The sequence below is a fragment of the Lucilia sericata genome, unplaced genomic scaffold (genome assembly GCF_015586225.1).
Source record: "Lucilia sericata isolate MDLA Ls3-8-SP2 unplaced genomic scaffold, ASM1558622v1 Contig000000F_arrow, whole genome shotgun sequence".
Taxonomy (NCBI): domain Eukaryota; kingdom Metazoa; phylum Arthropoda; class Insecta; order Diptera; family Calliphoridae; genus Lucilia; species Lucilia sericata.
In genome coordinates this window covers 3,607,343-3,631,537 of record NW_023994042.1, presented here as the reverse complement: position 1 = coordinate 3,631,537, position 24,195 = coordinate 3,607,343, and the positions used below count along the sequence as shown (strand labels likewise).

The window sequence follows — 24,195 nt, the reverse complement described above, 5'->3', positions numbered from 1 at the left end:
TGGAAAAAAAGAGAAAATACTACAAATATTGACAAAAATCGCCATTTTAATGATATTACATAAAAAGGGGGTACAAATCCCCAAAAATTGTGGACCAAATGGGCCAAAAATATATAATTTCGGTTGATAGTAACCCCTTAAAACAATTTAAAGCATAAAAACCATTCGATTCTAAAATTTGTGTTTCGTATAATATGCTCAAATATGAAATACAGGAAAAATTCGTATACTTTTGTGAGACAATTTTATGGACTTTTTAAAAAAAGCTAATTTAATTTAAGTAAATGTAAATTTTTCAAGTTTTAAAAAGCGTGATATCAAACCTAAGGACTGTCTAGACAATATAACAAATTAATTTATTTTATTGCACACAAAATATATTATTAAATTTGGTTTCTTTTCATAGTTTACCTAAATTCGAATACTTATGAGAGACACTGTATATTCGGCCATAGTAACATTTTTTGTAAAATAAGATTTTTGTTGTAGTACACGCCCTAGAACGATGAAATCCGGAAAAAATGTATGCCATCTAATTTGTATATTTCCAACATAAATTCTATATAGGTTTTTATCGTGCACAAGATCGTCCGATAGCAGTTATATATCATTTTCTATATATGACCATAGTAACATTTTTTGAATGTTTTTTATTAAAAGGCATTCTGTAACGATATAATCCCAAATATATTTTATCAGATTTGTTCCTTTCCGCATTTATATACACATTTTAATTGATCAAAAATATTTTTTTTTTAATATAAAACATGAAAATCAACTTTTTTGAATCTTTTCCACGTTCATAAACACATACATATTGAAAATGTAAATAATGTTTGTTTTAATTAAGTTGCCCCCTTAACAGAATGATACCACTAAGGAGGGATTATTTGACCTCGATTATTTGACCTAAAAGAGCCTCGTCCAAGAACTGCCAATCCGACCTATACCTTCGTATAGGAAGCTTAAACTCCCGAACTCCATGTATCAAAGAAATTTTTTAGGTTATCAAAAATAATGCGACGCCACACATTAAAGTTTAATGTGTGGCATATCCCTCTCCAGTGGAGAGGGATATGCCAATATATTAATTTTTAAGATTTACACTTTGTAGTCAGCTGCCGCCGGACGGGTAAATACCTCATATGGATTTTGATATAAAAAGCGTCCGGAACATAATTTTGTTAGTTAATCTCAAAATTTGACCCTAACGTAGAAGACAGCTGCCGCCGGTCGGGTAAATACTTCATGTGGGGTTTTTATACAAAGTGTTCCGGAACAGCATTTTTTTAGTTGATTGCTTTATATACAAAGTGTAAATATAAAACAATATTGTTTAATTTGTTAACATTTATTAGAAAAAATATTATTTTTATATTAATACAATACATATTAATGATACAAGAAAAATTTTAAATGCACCTGTATCTACTCTTAAAATGAGCAGATGGATGTCTGGCACTTTTTTGAAATTCGTACTTTTAGGGATGAAAATCTGTAATGAAGGTGATGTTGGTACCTTTTTTGATGTATTTTGGGGAAAACTATGGGGATTTCAATTTAAAAATGGGAATTTTTTGGGGACTTCCAGCCTAAGATTTTCTGGCCACACTGCCCTATTTCTTGAAACACTGCATTCAGAGGCATCTATGTGTCAAAATATCAATAAAAATAGCAAATAAAAACTGAAGCGTTGCCAGTTGCCAATTAAAACTACAGCATTGCCAGCATGAAAACACTTACAATGCTCTATTTTAAAAGACTAATTTTATTTTAAATTATAACCGTATACACGATGTAGGGGTTGAATTTTAGTTAATTATTGAAAAATGTACATATGTATGTTCATTTTTAGACACACATTTTTATATTTTTGTCCACCTAGATTTGGAATTTAATTCACAGCATTAAGGGTTGACTTTCCTAATACATATTTTTGAAACATGCTTTTGTTTTAACTTTAACAAGTAAGAGGGCTATATTCGGCTGTGCCGAATCTTATATACCCTTCACCATATTTAAAAATATCTATTTTATAAAATTTTAATTTACATATTTCATTTTCCCGACTATATCATTATTATAGCAATAGCAAAACGTAATGAACAACAACAACGCTAAACGAAATAAAGTTTATTTAATAAACACACAAAAAACAAAATACACAAGGCAGGCAAACCAATAGACATCCTAACAACGAAACGTAATACACAAAAAAACAAAAACAAAATACACAACGTCATGAAACACACAGCCATCCAAACATACGAAACTGAATACACTAAGAAACAAAAACAACATACACAAGGCAATGAAACACACAGCCATCCAAACATACGAAACTGAATACACTAAGAAACAAAAACAACATACACAAGGCAATGAAATACACAGCCATCCAAACATATGAAACGAAATACTTAAAAAAACAAAAACAAAATACACGACGCAATGAATAAGCAGTGTTGTTGTTGCTTATTTTTTATGAAAATTTCAAAGGTTGTCTCGGATTTTTGCTTATATCTCCGTTGTTTATGGGCGGATTTTGCTGATTTTAAGTAGGAAACTTCTCGAAAGTATGTCTGATAGAATTATTGAAGATTTGGATCCCGAAGATATCTGGGTCTTCAGAAAACTGATTTCAACAGACAGACAGACGGACGGACAGACAGACAGACGGACAGACAGACGGACAGACAGACAGACGGACATGGCTTAATCGACTCCGCTATCTATAAGGATTCAGAATATATATACTTTATAGGGTCGGAAAATTATATTTTGGAAATTACAAACGGAATGACAAACTTATATATACTCTTCTCACGAAGGTGAAAGGTATAAAAAGGTACTACATATGGGAAGTTTCATGTCAAGTGACATAACTCAAAAAATCGATTTTGATGAAATTTGCACCAAGGTGCTATGGGATATTTCAGCTCTATTGGTCAAGAACTGCCGGAGTTAGAGGGGATCAAAGTTGGACATTTTGGTCATATAGGGTTTTATTCAAATGAATGTAACTTTTCACCTATTGGTCCTAAGGAGTTCAGATAGCTATTTCTTCATTATTTCCAAACATTTAAAAAAATTTTTTTTTTATTTTTTTTTTTTAATTTTTTTTAAACTCCTTTTTTTGCTCAAAAGAAAGCTTAGACAATTTCCTCTAAGGGCTTTATAATCCCATAATGTGGGATGCGAGTGCTATCAAAAATAATTTAACTTAAGAAAAAGTTTTTTTAATATTTGGCACTTAATTTTCGCCTATTGCAAGGGTTTTTAGTCCAAATATATATGTATTTTGTTGAACTGTATTAATTACTACATTTTATATTATATAACATTGATTAAACATTTCATAAATGTATTTCACTATATTCACTATATAAAAAAATAGTCGCGCTACTGGCTGACTGATTCATCATCGCATAGTTCAAAAGTAGGATCATGGAATTTTAAAAATAGAAGTGTTTTTGGTTATGTAGATCCATTAATCCATTTGATCCATTTGTAGATTTAGGGGTAAAAAAGGTTTTCATAATTATCTTACACAATATTAGTGATACAAACAAATTTTAAATGCACTCTTTACTCTTAAAATGAGCATGTGGGTGTCTGCTACTTTTTTGAAATTCGTACTTTTAACGGGTGAAAATGTGTAAAAAATTTGATTTTGGTACCTTTTTGGATCTTTATAACTTTTTAACTAATAATAAAAAAGTACCAAAAAGGGGAAAACGGGAAATTTAATTTTATTCAAACTCATTGAGCCAATTTTTATAAAATTTTAAAAATATATTTAATTTACTCACACAAAATAAACTATTGGTATATTATTTTGGAATTCTAAACTAAGGACTATATAGAATCAAATTCGGGTAAATTGTTTTGTACTTTTTGAAAATACAAAGGGAAATTTTTGGTGCTTCATCAAATGGTACTTTTTGTATTTTTTTTAATTGAACCTAAAAAAATAAAATTTAACATGACTAAATGAAAAACTTTTTTTGCGTGAGAGAGAAAGAAATATCATTCATCTCTCTCGCGGTACGGAGTTTCTCGTACTCGGAAACAAATCAATGCAATTAACACGTAATTTCTGAAACAAAAATTTTTATGTGTAGACATTAAGAAACTTTAAAAGAGAATTAAGAAAAATTTTCTCAACTAAAGTTTCCGTGTGTAGATCAGAACAATACAAGATTATTGAACAAACACTGAATGAGCTTCTTTAATAGAGTACTGTTTGGTACTTTTTCTTTCTTCAAGTGGTACTCGAAACATTGAACATGCAGGGTCCTGACTGAATAAGAATCTGCAACAGCGTACTTTGGTACTTTCTCATTCTTTAAATAAAGAAGTACCAAACATTTTAAAGTTTCTATAGGGGGGATCCGAAACAAATGACACACGGTTCTTATAAAATGAGAATTTATAAAAGGGAGATTTTTGGTACTTTAATGTAATAAAAATTTTGTATTTATTTTATACAAAATTTTGATTACATTTATATATTGGATTTGTGCTGACATTTGTAACGCATAGAATTAATGGCCCTATACCTATACCTTACTATATCCCATACCAATTGGCTAAGAATCATTTTCTGAGTCGATTAAGCCATGTCAGTCCGTCTGTCTGACTGTCCATGTAAACCTTGTAATAAAACTACAGGTTGCAATTTTTAAGATAATTGCAAAGTCCCCCTCTGAAAATGCTTGAACGTCGTTAATCCACTTTTAAACACGTACATTTCAATGAAATTCAGTATAATTAACTTTAATGTCAAAAAGTTAGATACTATATATGGGAAATTTCGTGTCGATTTGGATGAAATTTGTACTATCGAATAACACAGTGTGACAAAATAAACGAAAATTGAAATACCTGGGAAGTGATACTACTTTTCTAAATGGTGGATTCGAGTAGAACTTTTTTGAAATTTGCCAAACACATTTTAGTTTTGCACTGTTAAAAAATATATTTTTGTTTCAATTAAAGGAAAAGAACTTGGGATAATTTATAGAAATTAGGGGTTATGTTAGGTTGATAGGAGGATGTATACTACATCAAATCTGAAGAAATACACCTAGGCCACTATCGGGCCTGTTGTGCGCTCCAATTCATGAAAAAAAATTGTTCACTGAATGTATTATTTTTCCATGTTCAGAAACTCAGTTTCCCGGACGTATTTCCTAAGAATCTTCCAATCAGTGTTGGTTAAAAATGTTATTTCCGGAATAACATCACTTCCAAGATACTTGGATCTAACTTCGACGAATGCCTGACAGTGGCAAAGAAAGTGCTCCAGAGTTTCACTGTCCTCTCCACATGCTCTACATTCGTCTGAATCCGCACGTCCAATTTTGCATAGATGTGCACGTAATCCTGTGTGTCCACTCAGAATACGTACCATCATACTAATCTCAGACTTGCTCATTTTGAGGAGATTTCTCGTCTTGCTCTCATCAGAGTCACCCCATAGAATCTTTGTGGTTCTACCCACCGTTTCATTATTCCAAGAGGCCTTATGGGATTCTCTCATCCATATTTTTAATTCAGCTTTTGTTGCGTCGAATGGTTTTGCGTTTGTCAGGATAACTACATCGAGCTCCCTTCCCTTTAAAGCTATTACATTCGCCCTTTCATTGCCGACTACTCCCGAGTGGCCTGGTACCCAAATGATGTAAACCTTACCTCTGGGAGAGTATTCAGTTAAAGCTTTCTTACAATCCAATACGGTCTTAGATTTAATTCTATCAGCTGATATCGCCCTAATTGCCTTCTGGCTGTCGGTAAATATATTAAGCCCTGTGGGCGCCATATTTGTTCTAATCCAATTTACACATTCCGTTATTGCTCGTACTTCTGCCTGGAAGCTTGTGTTATGATTAGGTAAACGGTGGTATATTTCTGTTTCTGGGTCTTCAATATAGAACCCCATGCCCACTTTGTCCCCTAATTTAGAGCCATCCGTGTAGCAACGGATTCCTACTGGTATTTGCACCAATGTTCCGCTTGACCAAGACATTCTATCTGGGATTAGCGTTTCAAAGTTTCCGACATATTCTGTGTAAGCGCCGCCTCATATCTTAAATATGTTTCAATGGGTGGAATATCTAGCAACGTTTCCAGAGCCTTGGTTGAAGTAGTACACATGGCAGCACTTATACCCAAGTAGCATGTACGCTGAACTCCCTGTAGTAGTTTGATATTACACTTTTTGTCCAAAGCAGTCCACCAGATTATTGTAGCATAAGCTAGAATTGGTCTAATTACACTTTTATAAAGCCAATTTGTCATAGTAGGACTAAGACCCCATTTCATGCCTATGGTTCTCCTACATATCGCCCAGCACCGATGTGCCTTGTTGATCCTATCCTCTATGTGGTGTCTCCATTTTAATTTCCGGTCAAGTATTACACCTAAGTACTTAACTTTGTCTGTCACCGGTATCTTCTTGCCCAGGAAGCAAGGTTCAGTATACATAGAAATTTTTGTCTTTCTTGTGAAAAGACAGATTTCCGTCTTCGCCGGGTTAACATTGAGGCCTCTCGGTTGAGCCCAGTTCAAGGCTGTATTCAGAGCCTCCTCAACTCTTCTACACAAGTAATTTGAATCCTTTCCCTTTAAAAGTATTACTACATCGTCTGCATAGCAGACAGGTCTAAGTCCTTTCTCGGTTAGGGTCCTTAGGAGGCTATTAAACGTGGTAACCCAGAGTAATGGTGACAAAATGCGACCCTGTGGTATACCGCGAAATACGTTTTTCCTGATAGTTATATCGTACATCTCGCAGCTTATCCATCTGTTCCTTAGCATGTAGTTGATCCAGTTACGGAGCACCCGGTCAACATAAAACTGGTCTAGGGATTGGATAAGGGTATCAGTGTGCACGTTATTGAAAGCGCCTTCGATGTCAATGCATACCGCCAGTGTATACAGTTTGCTATCGAAAGATTCACCTATGTAGTGGACGACTTCGTTCAAAGCGGTTTCCACCGATCGTCCCTTTACATAAGCATGCTGCTTATATTTAAGGTCTTGTATGGTATACTGCTTTTAACCATGCTATCGACTATCCGTTCCAAGGTTTTAAGTAGGAAGGACGTAAGACTTATCGGTCGATAGGACTTAGGTGTCGCATAGCTAGGTTTCCCTGGTTTGGGTATAAATATTACCCTTGCATCCTGCCATTTAACTGGCGTATATGTCAATTTCAAGCATGCAGTGAATATCTGTGACAGATGTACTGAAACCAGTCCCGCCTCCAACTGCAAAAGTGCCGGGAAAATGCCATCCGGCCCTGCAGCTTTATAGGGAGCGAAGCTCTTGATTGCCCTTTTAACCATGTCAGATGTAATAACTATTTCCGTGTTACCCTCCCCTTCCATCATTATCGGTTCATCTATGTTATTCGATATACCGGGTGGGAAATGAGAGTCCATTAGGAGTTTCATTGTCTCCTCTATATCCTCCAGCCTCCTGCCCGTGTCATCGATCATAGATTCCGGTTGGACATGAGTTTTGGATAGGAATTTTTTTATCTTCGATACGTCATTTACGCTATCTACCTTATTTTTAGACTTATTCCGAAACTTTATCGGCTTTGGTGGTGGCCTTAGTATTTTGAATCTTATGTACCGATGGTCAGAAAAGGAGTGCTCGTCCGAAACTCTCCAATCCTGAATTTCGTTTATAAGCTCTTCTGAACATATAGTTATATCTAATACTTCTTCTCTGATTCTATTGACGAAGGAGCTTTATTACCTAAGTTCAATGTTATCAAGTCTTTAGTATTAAGAAAATCCATGAGGGCTTGTCCCCTGCGATTGGTGTTTGTACTACCCCAAGCTACATGGTGGGAGTTGGCATCACAACCTATTACAATTTTCTTATTTTTCCTTTGTGCCTCTTCAACCAGTTTCATCAGATCCGACGTTGGTGGTAGTGTCGGAGAATCGAAGGGCAGGTAAACATATGCAAGGAATATGTTGCCACGACCTTGCTTCAGCACCGTTGCATCCGATGTTGATAATCCTGTTAAGAGGAGAAAACATAAGTTCTTGTGACATAAGATACATGTTCTCGGGCGAGACCCTGTATCAGCGTAGAAAAGTTGGAAATTTACGTGATTTAATCCAGAAACCTTGTTGCGAATCGTCCAAGGTTCCTGGATTAAAGCTATATGTATTTTACCTGTGTTAATTTTAGCCATCAGAGCGTTGGTAGCTGTCTCGCTCCGATGGAAGTTTATTTGGATGACATTGGAAATTAACATTCAAAAATATTACTTGAGAAAAAGTGTTACACTAATACCCGCGTCGGTCTCATAGACTGAAATGTACAAGGTACGAATGCTTCCTAGTTTCGCGACGCGAAATTGTCTCGTAATATTTATATACATACTAGGTTGTCAATTATTCGTGTTTAAAATTATTCGAATAAAAATTAACAATATTTTGTTCATTCAAAGATTATTCATTAGATTATTCAAACGAATGACTAATAAATGTTTTTATTCGAATAATTTAATAAAATATAAATAAAACTGAATAACACTGTGTGAAAAGTGATTCCGAGTAACAAGAATACGTTTTTGAAATTTGCCAAATACCTCCAAAATCTTAAGATATGAGTAAAAAGTCGTATTTTCGTGCATTAAGTGCATGAATAAGTCAATAACTTAGTTGAATCTAAAAGGATTTAGAAAGTGGAAGCTGATAGCTTTATAAATATATTTACGATATCTTACCCTTCAACTTCGCGAGAAGAGTATATACATATAGGTTTATCATTCCGTTTGAAATTTCTATAATATAATTTTCCGATCCTATAAAGTATAAGTGTATGTATACTCTGGATCCATGTCCGTCTTTTGAAATTAGTTTTTAGAAGACCCCAGATATCTGCGAGATCCGAATCTTCAATACTTCTATTAGACTTACGTTTGGAAAGAACGCAATTTAAAATCAGCAAAATCGTCCATAAATAACGGAGATATGAGCAAAACTCTGCGACAACCTCTGAAAATTTCATCAAAAATTTAGATTTTTGATGCATGCAAAGATAAAAACAATAAACAAACAACAACAACATACATAATCATACGGTAAATTTTGTTCTTGCACTTGCTTATTTATAAAAACAAAGCAGAGCAACACGTTACGGATGAAACTGTGTGTTGTTATTGGCTTGAAACACAAATGTAAATGTAAACACAGCATGTAAGTTCCGGAGTAAGTGGGAACCTATAAAAGGGGATTTTTTTAGTACTTTTTCGTTCTTCAAAAGCTACTTTTTGAATTTTCTTTAATATTGAACCGAGAAATATTCAATTTAGAAGGTAGGACCCGGAGTAAGTGAGAAAGTTACTTTTTTTCTATAATATTGATTCTAGAATCATGAAATTTAGCATATAAGGCACGGAGTAAGTGATAACCTATAAAAGGGGATTTTTTTGGTACTTTTTCGTTCTTCAAATGGTACTTTTTGAGTTTTCTATAATATTGAACCTAGAAACATGAAATAAAGCATGTGGCGCCTGGAGTAAGTTTTAACCTATAAAAGGAGACTTTTTGGTACTTTTTCATTCTTTAAAAGGTACTTTTTGAATTTTCTATAGTATATAACCTAGAAAGATGAAATTAAAAATGTAGAAGCCGGAGTATGTGAAAACATATTCTGGTTCTTTTTCAATTAACACTGGTATTTTTTGATAAAATTCGTATTGATTTTTGTTTAACACATCATGGTGAAGGGTATATAAGATTCGGCACAGCCGAATATAGAACTCTTAATTGTTTTATTATAAAGTAATTAATATTATTATGTTTAATTTCGCTTAAATTTACGATAAATATATTATAAATTTATACGTTCGTAAAAAAAGAGACAAGGTTGATTAAATAATATTTCGTATTATTTACGAAATTTTCGTTAATATTACGAAAAAAGTAGTTACGATTTTTTTTGGAAAAGTTAAGCATGGATTATTTTCAGTGCAGGGACTTTGTAACTATATTAAATGAAGCTTATATCAAATCATGAAGCTATGTATTAGTGTCGATATCATACCGTTTCCCTTTTATAATAAAAAACCTTTTTTTTTAATCGGTCTGACAGAACAAAAGAAAAATTACAAAAAATAATTTGAAAACCTCAACAAAATTAAGTGGAATCCTAAAAATGCAAAATACTTCATGACTTCACTGTATGTTTATTGTGGAGATATCTATTAAACTTTTAATATCATGTGGTTAAAAGGTTCCTTCTCAAAACACATACATATGTATATATCACAAATAGTTACAAAATGAAAGCCGGTTCACGAGATCTTGCTTGACTCCCTGATTTTTAATTTTAATATTTTGGTCCGTTTTAATATGTAGATTAGGTGATATACATTTAAGTGGTTTTTTGCATGCTAAAGTTCATTTTAATTTTGTTTTGGTAGCGATAAGAATCCAGTCAGCGTCTGGTAGAAAACTTTTTATTTACATTTCTTTTATATTTCGATCTGGTTACGTATTTAAATAATTTGCTTAAATAGTCTATATTATACGAAAAAAAAAACAAACGACCAAAGGTTTTATTTATTAATTTTTTTATTTCTTTAATTCTATTTATTCAGTTTTTGCTACATTTATTAATAAACGAAAAGATTTTTATTGTTGAATAAAATAAATTATAACAACAAAATACAAAAAAATAAAACTGCACACAAATAATGACAGAAATGTAAATTATGCATTTTAAATATTTAAATAGTATTCATATATACATATTATGTATATATATGTAACACTATACTATTACGTTTATAGGGTTGACAGTTAAAAAATAAATCATTTAAATATAATTATTCATATTTTATTAAAATATCCGCACAAAAAAGTTTATTCGTCATTTGTTCGAATAATCAAAAAAAATTTAAAATTTAATCGACTACTCGAATGAAAAATATTGTAAATTTTTATTCGAATAATTGACAACCCTAATGCGTATGTATGTTTGTATTTATATACCATATTTAATATACAAAAGGTATTAAATTTAAATTATAAAATTTACTGTCGCTCAAAGTAGGTTTGTTTGTACGTAAATATGTACATTGTACATACTTACGTACATATGTAAATATAAATTTTCAGATTTGTACAAGTAAGGAAATGTTTACATTAAAATTTTCATACAAGTATGAATAAATATTATTATTCTACCAAATATAGGTAGATCAAATTATCAAATAATTCAGTCTTTCATGGACACGTGTCATCAGTTTACTGATGAACTTGATGCACTGCTTGAGCTCTTCCGGATGGATCTTCTGGACAGCCCCAGTCGAGACGAGGCACCCAGCGTTTGACAGTGTTGGCAGCATCGTTTCCGGGGAACATTTCAGTAAATATACATCTGTAGTAGTAGGCTTCTTTGGTGGTGGGTGTATTAATTGGGAATCTTTCGGAGGCATTGGCAAACTCGGCATCGGTAATATGATCTGTGGCTACCCGGCGAATGCTATCGATCCAGTCGTAGCCTACGCCATCGGAGAATTGTTCTTTCTGACGCCATAGAACTTCATCTGGTAAATATTGGTTGGCGAAAGCTGCTCGCAAAATGTGTTTTTCAATTCGATGTTTTTGTTCATCGCCAAAACAGTTGAGAGAGCCAGGAATTTTATCTTCTGGTCTTATAGACATCACATAATTCACAAATGCTGTATCCAAAAATGGCACACGAAGTTCAATGCCCTTGGCCATTGTTACTTTGTTGGCACGCAGGCAATCAGAGTCACAAAGTTGTGCAACCCGTTTCACTAATTCTTGATGGAACTCAGTGTAATTGGGGGCCTTAAAGAAATACAAATATCCACCGAAAATCTCATCAGCGCCTTCACCAGATAAGATCATTTTGATGCCAGTGCTTTTAATGTATCGGGCCAACAGTAACATGGGTAAACTACAACGGACTGTGGTTACATCATACGTCTCCAAATGGTAGATAATGTCTCGAATGCCATCCAAAGCATCTGCAATTTCGAAGACCACTTCGGTGTGGTCACTGTTTATGTAGTCGGCTACCAGGCGAGCGGCTTTAAAGTCAGGAGCATTGCGTAAGCCCACCGAAAATGTGGTAAGTCTGAAGTTGGGATCACGTTCACGACGAATTTTTGTAGCAATCGATGCCACTAAACTGCTGTCTACGCCGCCAGACAATAAAGCGCCAAATGGCACATCACATTGCAAATGAGATCGTACAGCACTTTCCAAACTGGTCCTCAGTAATGTCAAGTCTGTGCTCATGCTTGGTATTTCACTCTGCCATTGCTGTTGGAAGTAGGTCCTTCGTACTAGATTATCTGCTTTTCCAAAGCGAAATTCACCTGGGGTAAATGCTTCGACTTTCGGACAAACCTCTACTAAACATTTCATTTCAGATGCTACCCACACATTGCCATCTTTATCCTCTCCGATGTACATTGGAATAATGCCAAATGGATCGCGGGCCATGAGGATGGTTTTGGAACGTTTGTCATACAAGACGAAAGCAAACATGCCTGTAATATGTTCAAACAGCTTTTCACCATATTCCTCGTACAATTCGATGATAACATTGCAATCGCTTTTGGGTTTGTAGTGACCACGAATTTTGGCAATTTCGGATGAGAGCTCCAAATAATTGTAAATCTCACCGTTGGCAACTAAGATGATATTTTCGTTCTCAGAAAATAAGGGCTGGTGTCCTGTATGAACGCCCACAATAGCTAAACGTTCGTGCATCATGACAACTCCCTGTTCTGGAATATGATAAACTCCTGTGTCGTCAGGACCCCGATGTCTTTGCTTGCCGCTCTGTCTGTAAGCAATTTCCCGCAAACTGTGCAGACTTCCGTGATACACTTTAGGTTTGATGGGTTCACCATCCTTCGAAAAAATAGCAAATATCCCGCACATTATCACAACTGCTACTGTTTTTTATTTATTTAAATGTTCACTTTACTTTTTGTTGAATACGTAAACGAATTTATTAAACTCAGCACCGTTGACTTTCAATGTCGAGTTTTCAATAAATACTAAGAGAAATTCTCAGACTGTTGCGGCTTTTAAAGTGTCCAATCGATGTAGAACCAACAAACACACGCACACACAAACATAAATCCATTAGATACTGCTACTACATACATTTGAGCGAATAGTATACAATAGGGTGGTCCCGTTTGTATGGCGAAGAAATAAGGTACTGATATTCCCACCGAAAAATAATGTTTTGTTTATTCTAAGATACTATTGCTTAAAATGTTTGTCCCGTGATAAATATTTTTTGAGCTGTGTCAAAGGATATATATGTATGACCTTTCTTAAGGTTTTCCAAAAATTCAAAACTACATACATATGTATATCTTTTATAATTGCACATACATACAAATTTCATATGATACCAATATCATACATACATATGTATGTATACAGTTTTATCCATTGGTCTATCTCACTATATTATGGGGCCACCCTATTGTACACAGTATATGAGAATGTTTTTATTTTCTCCACACACTTCGATTCGTTAATAGCGATAATGTATGTAAATTGAGATTATATTTATTGACTCTTAAATTGATTGATATTAACGGCAAACTAAATTAAACGTTTATTAACTATTTATTTAATAATTAGTATCTACTCGATGCGAGAAGTTAACAATGCTTGCAAAAATATTAATAAGTTCTACCAAGTTTATATTAAGAATATAAATAAATGTATGCAAATAAGAGAACCTAAAATTGAACTATACTTTCTTCAAATTAATTTTTGGTTATTATAACGTGAATGTCTTAATATTCTATCATGTTTAAATTAGTTTGTATCTCAACAATTTGAAGATTTTATTCAACATTTCACAGATACCTTAATGTATCATCAATCTCTTCTGTACGGTTTAGTCAAATGTGTATGATAGGTTTCATAGCATTATTGCGTCATGTATTTAAGAAATAAATTTTTATTCGCTCTCAGTTTATATTTTGCATCATATGTATGTGTATATCTGGTTTGTTTGAGAATATTCACGTGTTCAGAAACCCAGACGTTTTTCTCTGTTTTGATTTCTCTTTGCGTATTTGCAGTGTTGTCAGGTTTTTACATGGAAACTTTGAAGGCGGGCGATTAATGGAAATTTGAAGAGGAATAGAACTTCATGAAATAAAATTGAGATATAGTCGTTCTAAAAATGTATGTAAAAACTTATTATAAAGGCGAAACCACTATTTATACCCTATACTACTATAATGTGTTTGTGGCGATGTATGTAACAGTGGCGCAGAATGAAAATTTTTTGGAAATAAATCTTGCATTTCTAAGCTGCTAGTCTAATCGGAATAAAATTTTAGACCGACGAAGCTAAGGAGTATTCGAGTTTAAGTTATGAAAATGGATCCCACAAATGCTCCAGGGGCGGCGTAATGGGGGCTCATTATATTTACAAAATTAATTAAATTATTATACAAATTTTAGTTTTAGGAACTCAAGAATCATGTTGTATATATTATTTATTAACAAAGCTTAATGAAATTTTCAAATACCAAAAATGGTATTTTTTTAAATTTTACCCATAGGATCCACATTTCTCTCTAGGCTCAAAAAAAACTTTAGGGATAAAAATGAAACACATCAGGGCATTCAAGACTGCTTTCAGTTTTCTGATCCCAGCTTTGGGATTTTAGAACATGTGGCCCAAAGTTGAAATTTTTATTAAAAAAAGGTCAAATTCGGAAGGGCGTGGGAGCGAGATATTCATAAAAATGCCTTTCAGAAAAATATAAAATTGTTATATGATTTAAAGAAAATTAATTTTTAATAAAAAAGAGTGTATGCACTTTTCGCTCCAAAAAATGGCAAAAATCTACCATTTTTTTAATTTTAAATGTGCTCATAACTGGTGTAGGGTATCCGTCTATACTTTCTTAGTTGTTTTATTTTGTTTCCATTTCGTTTTATCTATCATTTAATGTCAATTATAATTTATTATTAATCCCGCTACTTTATATAAAATTCTGATAATAATTGATTATAAAATACTCACGTTTCTATATCGATACGCATATTCGAATCATTTACACCCTCCAAAGTTAATTTGTTGCTTAAAATAGATTAAACTTATTTTTCATTTTTAATTTTAAAATTTGCAAATACATATTACTAAATGCTTTATGTGATTTTGGATATAAAAATAATTATGTAATAGTTTTAGTTTCTCTAAAAATTCTTAAAAAATATTCCTGAATCATTTGAATATGCATGCGATATCATCACCTAGTAAATGTACATATTTAAGATGTCGTATAAATTAATTGTAATTTTAAATCTACTTAATATGCGAAAATTTTCCACTTGAAATTGAAAACGACATTAAATCATTTTGATAATTTGATAAGGTTTTAAAAAATAAACTAATTAATAATGATTAAATTATTCTACCGAATGGGCATTAGTTGCAGACACGCCACCATTTATTTTATCGATGGTTAAGGTGGTCGGTCGCTCTTTATAATGAGTACATCGATTGAGTAGGTACTTGCAAAAACAAAGGGAGCAATCACCTGTCTTTGGCCTATGTCTGGAAATTACTGATTAATTTTATGGCCGTTGCTATGATAATTTTGGTTTATGTAGCCCAAACTGCTGATTAGTTACACTTATCATAAAAATAAAACATTTTATAATATGACGAGATTTCTGAAATTTCTAAAATACTAAAGAGTTTTAACGTTGAGATTTTTAGACAGATTTTCAACGCGGAAGAAAACAAATTCACATTGCAGATATTTGACGTTTGGCAGAGATTGTAATTCTATTCGATCAATCATTTATTGATAAAAAAAGTTTAACATTTTGACGACATCAGCTACTTTACATTACAATGATAAGATTTTTTCAAACGTAATTAGTTTATTGACCTTCTAATAAATATTTCATGTTTTATTTCTTAGTGGGAATGATACTAACAGTTATACAAAATAACACAGGATAACACAGGGTCTCATTTTATAAAACGAAACGACAAACCAAAGAATAAACAAGAAGTGAAACGCTGTCATTTTTTTACAACAATAACATTACGCTCTTCTCACAGACGAGTGCTGTGTAAATCCAACACATATGTAAAAATTTTATTCTCTCTCCAAACTTCAAAACTTGTTCGCGAAAATTTGAGGATAATAGCACTTTGAAATATTTTTTATCACTTAACATTATATTTTATAATTTTTTTGCACAATTTAAACACATTTAATAGCCCGAAAATAATATATTTTTTACAAACGAAAAAAAAATATTTTTTGTTTTTTGACATTGAATTTTTGTTGTTTGAAATTAAAACTAAAAAAAAACAATGTTGTAAATTTTCGTATGGTAAACGAAAAAGATATTTCAAATAAATAATTTATTTTTTCAATATTATAGATTAAAAAACAAATAGACGTGTTATTAAAATGTTTATAGATAAAATATGTGCAAAATATCTTAAGAAACCTTTCAAAGTATAAATTGAAATGTAATAATTTTTTTCAATATTTTTCAATACTATTTTTTGCAACTATGTTGACTTGAGAATTCTACTAATACATTCTTAGAGTTAGGTACAGGATGACAGTAGACTTAGGTACTTTTGACAACAGTTTCATTTCTTATTTATTCTTTGCGACAAACGTTCAAAAATATTCAAAAAAAAAAAAAAAAATAAATAAAATTTTCAAACATTTCTTAACCCCCCCCCCCCCCATTTTATAAAACGAAACTTTCGTTAACGTAAAAAAATTGTATGAAGAATACTGGGAAATTTTTGAAAATTTGAATTTTTTTCCATACAAATTTTTTTGAACGTTTGTCGTTTCGTTTTATAAAATGAGACCCTAAATTTTTTGCATACAATTTTTTTTGAACGTTTGTCATTTCGTTTTATAAAATGAGACACTTAATTTTCTCCATACAAACGTTTTTCGTTTTGTTTTATAAAATGAGGCCATAATAAAATGAAACTTTCGTTGAATTAAAAAATACTGGGAAAATTTTAATTTTTTCCATTCGTTTCATTTTATAAAATGAGTGCAAATAAATACCTCATTCAAACGAAGCAACTATTCCTCATTCACGCTCTCATTCCTTATTCAACCCCGAATTACGATCTAAATTACATGATTTTACAAACAAAATTTCAACTGTGCTGTACGTAACGCATTTTAGGTGAAAACCTGGCTAAAATTATTAGAAGTGTTTTTTGAGTTAATTGCTGTTTTTTTGTGATAGTGTGAATTAGGCCCAAGGATGAACTCAACTGATTTAGGTTTAAATCGGTCCGTTATTTCAACTAGCCCCCATACAAATACCCCTCTAAAAATTTATCAACGATCAGTTTTGTGTATTCAGAAACGAAGTTGTAAAGATTGGTGAAAATTGGATCACATTTGACTCTAGTTCCAAATCTCGGTATATTTCATCCATTAGTCATTGAAAATTTTGTGCTGCGTTTCGCAACCTAAATGGCATTTTTAGAAATTCATACAGACCAAATGGTGTTATAATGTCTAGCCATCAACAAGGACACGATTTTTTAAATCTGGTAAGAGATGAAAAAGTGTTAAAAATCAGTTCCAATTATGGGTTTTGTTTATCCTCTATTTTTTCAAATTTAAATTTATATCCTTTTTTTAATTTAAATTTATATCATGCTCTAAGCCAAATTGTCGCAAAATATCTACTGCATTTAAAATTTCTTTAATCTTATTCAACAGAAACTTCTTCATTTCGATCGTTACTAGTTAATTTACGATTCATTTTATTATTGTAGTAGTGGCTTGTGACTTTGAAAACTAATTTTGAAAAAAAAAAAATTCCTGTATAACAATATCGTGAAGTTTTTTCATATAACATGACTTTCAATAGCCACGGGTAGATGATATATGAAATTGATCGACAGAGACATTTAAATCTAATAAAATCGACAATATAACTAATATGACTATAACAGTGATGACGAAAACTACAGTATGTATTTAAAATTTGTTATAAATACTGATATCGAAAGGGAATGTTCATAATAAATTTCCCCTTCCCTGTCTCGTCAAAATTAAGCATAGTTCTCAACCCATTTGTAATGGGACATTTTTAACAGAAATAGCTAAGACATGAATCTAATGTAAATATAACAGTTATTGCATTAGCAATATGCCCTAAAGTATGCAATGCTTTTTTGGCTAAAAACAATTCATTTTTAAAAATATGTGATTAATGAAGCAAAACAACAAACCATAAAAGTTGAATTAAATGGGATAAAAGGATTTGTAATAATCCCCATATTCCATTTCTTCAAACCTGTGAGTTAAATATGTATATGATGTTTACAAGTGACATTAAGGGTGTCATTTTATAAAATGAAACGACAAACGTTAAAAAAATTTGTATGGAAAAAATTTAAAATTTCAAAAATTTCCTAGTATTTCTCATACACATTTTTTACGTTAACGAAAGTTTCGTTTTATAAAATGAGGGGGTAAATATGGCTTATGAGGAGCCGTAGCTGGCCCGAAAATTCATTTCATTCTGGTTGTGTCTAAAAATAACTTTTTCTTTATTCTATAAATACCATTTACAATTTGAAAAAATTTCCTGCCTTAGAGAAGTAATTAGGGATGCCAATCCGGACTGAATTTTACAAATCCAGGGATTCGGGATTTTGAAAATTACAATCCAGAGATCGCGGGATGTTTCGGGATACCGGGTTTTTGCGGAATTTCGGGATTACATAAGTAGGAAAGTATAGTCTGGCATGGCCGACTATATGATACCCTATACCACTGAGTTTGTTAAAAATGTGGATTATTTTTAATAATAAAGCATTTAAGTAGTTTACCTTAATTCCGAAATATTTTAACAATTTGTTGGAAAAAGTAATTTTCTTAAAGAGGGGTTATATGGGGCAAGGGTAAATAAAAGCCTATCCTTATACATTTTGGTACATGGCTTTACGTTTACATTAGAGTTATGTATGCTGAATTTCATCGTGATACTAGTGTTTATTAGGGAATTATTGACCTGAAGGGGACTTTGTATGGGGGCTAGGGTCAAATAAATTTCGATAATTACGAAAATCGGTAGTATTATTAAGACGTATATAGAACTAAGTTTTGCCGAATTTTGTAGAGATACTACAATATTTAACATAATTATGAACTCAAAAGCCCTTTTTGGGGGGTAGTGTTGTATGGGAACTAGGTGAAATAGTGGATCGATTTAAACCATTTTCAATAGGCTTCGTTGTTGGGCCGAAAAACAAGTATGGTCCAAATGTCATCAAAATATCTTGAAAATATCGACCTGTACCTTGCGCACAAGGTATACATGGACAGTCAGCCGGACAGACGGACGGAAGGACTCAGAATCGACTCAGAAGTGAATCCCGAAAAAAATGCCCGGATTGGAATCCCTGGTAGAAATACAATCTTGTTTGTGAGTAAAAAGTGTTTCTGTAAGGACTCAGAATCGACTCAGAAGTGAATCCCGAAAAAAATGCCCGGATTGGAATCCCTGGTAGAAATACAATCTTGTTTGTGAGTAAAAAGTGTTTCTGTAACTTAAAGTGAGAAGAGGCAACACGACTTAAGGTCCAAACACATGCAATACTTTACGACGAACTGCGACTGACAGCTCATGTTAACTGTATGTATTTAAATGAGAACGGTCACGTCAAACTTCTTCACGAAGTACAAAAGTTGAAAATTATTCAACTTTGGCGTACGAAAAAGAAGAGAAAGAGAAAATGAGAAGAAAAACAAAAGTGTCAAAATTATTGTTTGCCTTTTTTATTGTGTTTAAATTAAATATTTTTTATATTAAATATTTGTATTTATAGGTTTGCGTTTTCTGTTTCCAAGAGCAAATATAAATTAAATGTAGTGCGGCTGCAGTTGCGGCTTTGCAGCCATTTTAATGTTTTTTGTTTTTGTATTTCATAGTTTGTTTATTCAACACATTGTTTTTGTTCATGAAAAGTATGAATGGCATGGCAATTCTAAATATAAAAGAGAGTAAATTCGTAAACAAATTAATGTAAATTTTAATTTGGTCCTGCTTTCTTCAATGATTTAAGTTGCCAAAACTCAATATAAAAAATATCCGTCTCCGTAATCGCAATATTGTATTTCTACCCTTATACTACGTTCACACATTCGTTTTTTTTTTTTTTTTTTTTTTGAAACGCATCATGTTTTTAAAAAACACTTCAAATTCGACTGGTTTTCCATACATTTTTCATGTTCAAAAACATCTCATTCGACGTGCTTTTATTATAAAACACATAATGTTTTTAGAACAGAAATGATTTTTTCCATACTAATGTTTAATGGACACAGATAGAACAAAGAGTAATGTCAAAACCAAAAAAATAAATTTATAAAAAATATTAGTTTTACAGTTTAAATGATAATAAAATGTTTTAATTTTATACATAAATAATTGTTTTAAAATCTTCAATTCAGTGTAATTTAAGTGAATTTATTTATTTTTAAAAGTATTTTTTAAAAACATTTCAAAGCTAAAAATACGATAATTTAATAATGTGCACAATTGTGTTTAAACTCATTGTGTTTTTCCAAAAACGCGTTTAAAACATGATTATGTGAACATAGTATTAGACTAAGCGTTGGAAATGAGTTGGTGTGAAGTGTATTTGCCGTGTTTTTCTCAATGAATGTATCGGATAAATGAGAAATGCACTGTACAAGTGTTACCATTGAATTTTCCTTCCTTGTCCGGATATGTTAAGTGTTTACTGAATTCTTATTTCGTGCGTCTCAGAAGTTACGCAGCTCGTAGCAATGGTCAAGAAATTAGATAGCTCGAGTACTTGAGCAAAGTGCTTGTACATGGACCGACGCAACGGAAACATGTACAAAAATTGCCACCTTCGTGTTAGAAGCACAGGGAAATAAAGCCAACAGGTGTTCACTTAAAGTTCTTTGACTTATACTCTTTCAAATTTTAAGTGGCCCATCGATCACATCATTTGATGAATGTAATTAATAAAATAAATATGTGTATATTTGCATCATAACTATAAACTATTTACTTTATTTTGAGAATATGAACTACTTTAAACAATTAAACAAATTGATAATATAAAAACTTCTTATATGTATGCATATTTTGAAATTAATTATTTAAGATATTCCTTTAAACGATTTGCATGAGCTTCTTGAGCTCTTCCAGATGGGTCTTCTGGACAACCCCAATCTAGTCGAGGAGCCCACTTTTCAACTGTTAAAGCTGCCGATTTACCAGGAAACTGCTCTTCAAATATACATCTGTAGTAGAAAGCTTCTTTCGTCTTTGGAGTATTAATTGGAAAACGTACGGAAGCTTTGGTAAATTCCATATCACTGACATGTTTGGCGGCAAAACGAGGCAATGCTTCAATTAAATCGTAGCCAACGCCGTCTGAAAATTGTTCTTTTTGACGCCAGAGTACTTCGGGTGGAAGATAGTTGTTTTCAAAAGCTTTGCGCAAAATATATTTTTCCATTCGGTCAGCAATAGTGCCATTGAAACAGTTAAGCGGTCCTGGTATTTTGTCTTCCGGTCGTATGGACATCACGTAATCCACAAAACCTGTATCGAGAAAAGGAACTCTAAGTTCCAAGCCTTTCGACATCGTAACTTTATTGGCTCGCAGAATGTCTGAGACATGCAGTTGATCGACCCGTGTTACCATCTCCTTGTGAAACTCTTCATAATTAGGGGCCTTGAAAAAGTACAAATATCCACCAAATATTTCATCGGCACCTTCGCCTGACAAAATCATTTTGATACCAGTGCTCTTGACATAACGGGCCAAATAAAACATGGGTAAACTGCATCGTACAGTGGCTATGTCATATGATTCCAAATGATATATCAAATCACGCACTCCATCTAGACAGTCCTCAACCGTAAAAGAAACTTCGGTATGATCGCTGTTAATATAATCAGCCACCATTCGAGCATACTTAAAGTCGGGCGAACCCTTCATGCCCACCGAAAAAGTACGTAATCGATAATTTGGATCCCTTTCTCGCATTATCTTCGTAGCAAGTGATGCAATTAGGCTAGAGTCAACACCACCCGAAAGCAAGGCTCCAAAAGGTACATCACACTGCAGGTGTGTACGCACTGCTGATTCTAAACGTTCTTGTATCAAATTAACATCGGCTGGTTGACAGGGAATTTCCTGTTGCCATGGACGGTTGTAAAATCGCTGAGGATTTAAATTTCCTCCCAATTCCCCCATAACATAGTGTCCTGGTGGGAAGTTCTTTATATTTGGGCAAAATTCGACCAAGCACTTCATTTCCGATGATATCCACATATTGCCCTCGGCGTCCTCTCCAATGTATAATGGCATAATACCAAACGGATCACGAGCAATAAGTACAGTTTTAGAACTTTTGTCATACAGAACAAATGCAAACATTCCAGTTATAAGTTCAAACAGGCCTTCTCCGTAATCTTCGTACAATTCAACGATTACATTGCAATCACTTCGTGGATTGTAATTGGGACGTTTTTTTTCTATCGATTCAGCTAATTCGAGATAATTGTATATTTCAGCATTGGCAATCAATGTAACATTTCCGTCATCGGAGTATAAAGGCTGACGTCCTGTCTTTACGCCAATAACAGCGAGTCGTTCATGGACTAAAGCCACACCATGTTCTGGCATTATAGCCACACCTGTTTCGTCAGGACCCCGATGTCTTTGTTTTCCACTTTGTCTATACGCAAATTCACGAAGTGTGTGTACACAACCATGACATATTTTCGGTAGTATTGGTTGTCCTTTTTTCGAGAGGATTGCGAATATTCCACACATTTTTGTTTTTAATAATACGCGTCACTGTTTATAAAATGTAAATATTTATTAAGAAAAGTTTTAATTCAATCAACGGTAGTTAAATCTTGACTAAGTTTTCGTGGCTTTTGCTTCTCCTTTTTATATGTAAGGTGAATTAGATTTGTTGTTTTTTTAATAATTAATTCATTATTAGTTCACCAAACTTGAATTTTGTACTGTTATTATTAAATGTTATTATTGTTGTTTGATTTTTGGTTTGTTTTTATAATTTTTGTTAATTTTTATTTGTTTTATTGTTTTGGCTGCTCACGTGTATTTCTAAATCTGAGATGGGGCATTAACTTCTTTATATGTATTTCTTTTAGCAATTAATCAGTATCATACCGAAATCGTAGGAGGATGTAACTACATCAAATCCGAAAATCCTAGGCCACTATCGGGACTATTGTGCGCTCCATTTCATGAAAAAAAAAATTGTTCACTGAATGTATTTTTCAATGTTCAGAAACTCATTTTCTGGAAGTAATTCCTATGAATTTCCCAATCAGTGTTAGGTAGTTAAGTAGATTTCTCGTTTTGCTCTCATCAGGGTCACCCCATAGGATTTCATTATTCCAAGAGGCCTTATGGAATTCTTTCACCCATATTTTTAATTCAACTTTTGTTGCGTCGAATGATTTTGCGGTAGTCAGGATAACTACCTCGAACTCCATTCCCTTTATAGCTATTACATTCGCTCTTTCGTTGCCGACTACTCCCGGTACCCATGTGATGTAAACCTTACCTCTGGGCTAGTATTCAGTTAAACCTTCTGTCTGTCAGTAAATATATTAAGTCCAATTTACACATTCTGTTATTGCTCGGACTTCTGCCTGGAAGCTTGTGTTATGATTAAGTAAACAGTGGTATATTTCTGTTTCTGTGTCTTCAATATAGAACCCCAGGCCCACTTTGTCTCCCAATTTAGAGCCATCCGTGTAGCAACGCATTTTTACTGGTATTTACTCTAATGTTCCGCTTGACCAAGACATTCTATCTGGGATCAGCGTTTCAAAGTTTGCGACATATTCTATGTTAGGTATGCGATCAGGCACGTCCGATGATTGTGTGTAACTTTCCAATGTGTCCAGTATACATTGTATACATTATATAACCGCTTTTGGCCAGTTCGCCTAAAGTGAAGAGCCTTCGGCTTAAAGCGCCGCCTCATATCTTAAATATGTTTCAATGTGTTGAATATCTAGCAACTTTTCCGGAGCCTTATTTGAAGTAGTACACATGGCACCACTTATACCCAAGCAGCATGTACGCTGA

The 24,195-nt window shown here is 32.9% G+C and overlaps 2 protein-coding genes across 2 annotated transcripts; both read right to left on the bottom strand.

The window, feature by feature from the left end:
• Positions 1-11,054: 11,054 nt before the first annotated feature.
• LOC119606696 (probable asparagine synthetase [glutamine-hydrolyzing]) lies at positions 11,055-13,074 on the bottom strand. The gene has a single exon (XM_037960294.1). The coding sequence runs from the start codon at positions 12,954-12,956 to the stop codon at positions 11,283-11,285; it is 1,674 nt and encodes a 557-aa protein (XP_037816222.1). The 5' UTR covers positions 12,957-13,074; the 3' UTR covers positions 11,055-11,282.
• An 8,019-nt stretch (positions 13,075-21,093) lies between these two features.
• On the bottom strand, positions 21,094-22,982 carry LOC119609290 (probable asparagine synthetase [glutamine-hydrolyzing]). The gene has a single exon (XM_037964054.1). The coding sequence runs from the start codon at positions 22,897-22,899 to the stop codon at positions 21,208-21,210; it is 1,692 nt and encodes a 563-aa protein (XP_037819982.1). The 5' UTR covers positions 22,900-22,982; the 3' UTR covers positions 21,094-21,207.
• Between the last annotated feature and the right edge of the window lie 1,213 nt (positions 22,983-24,195).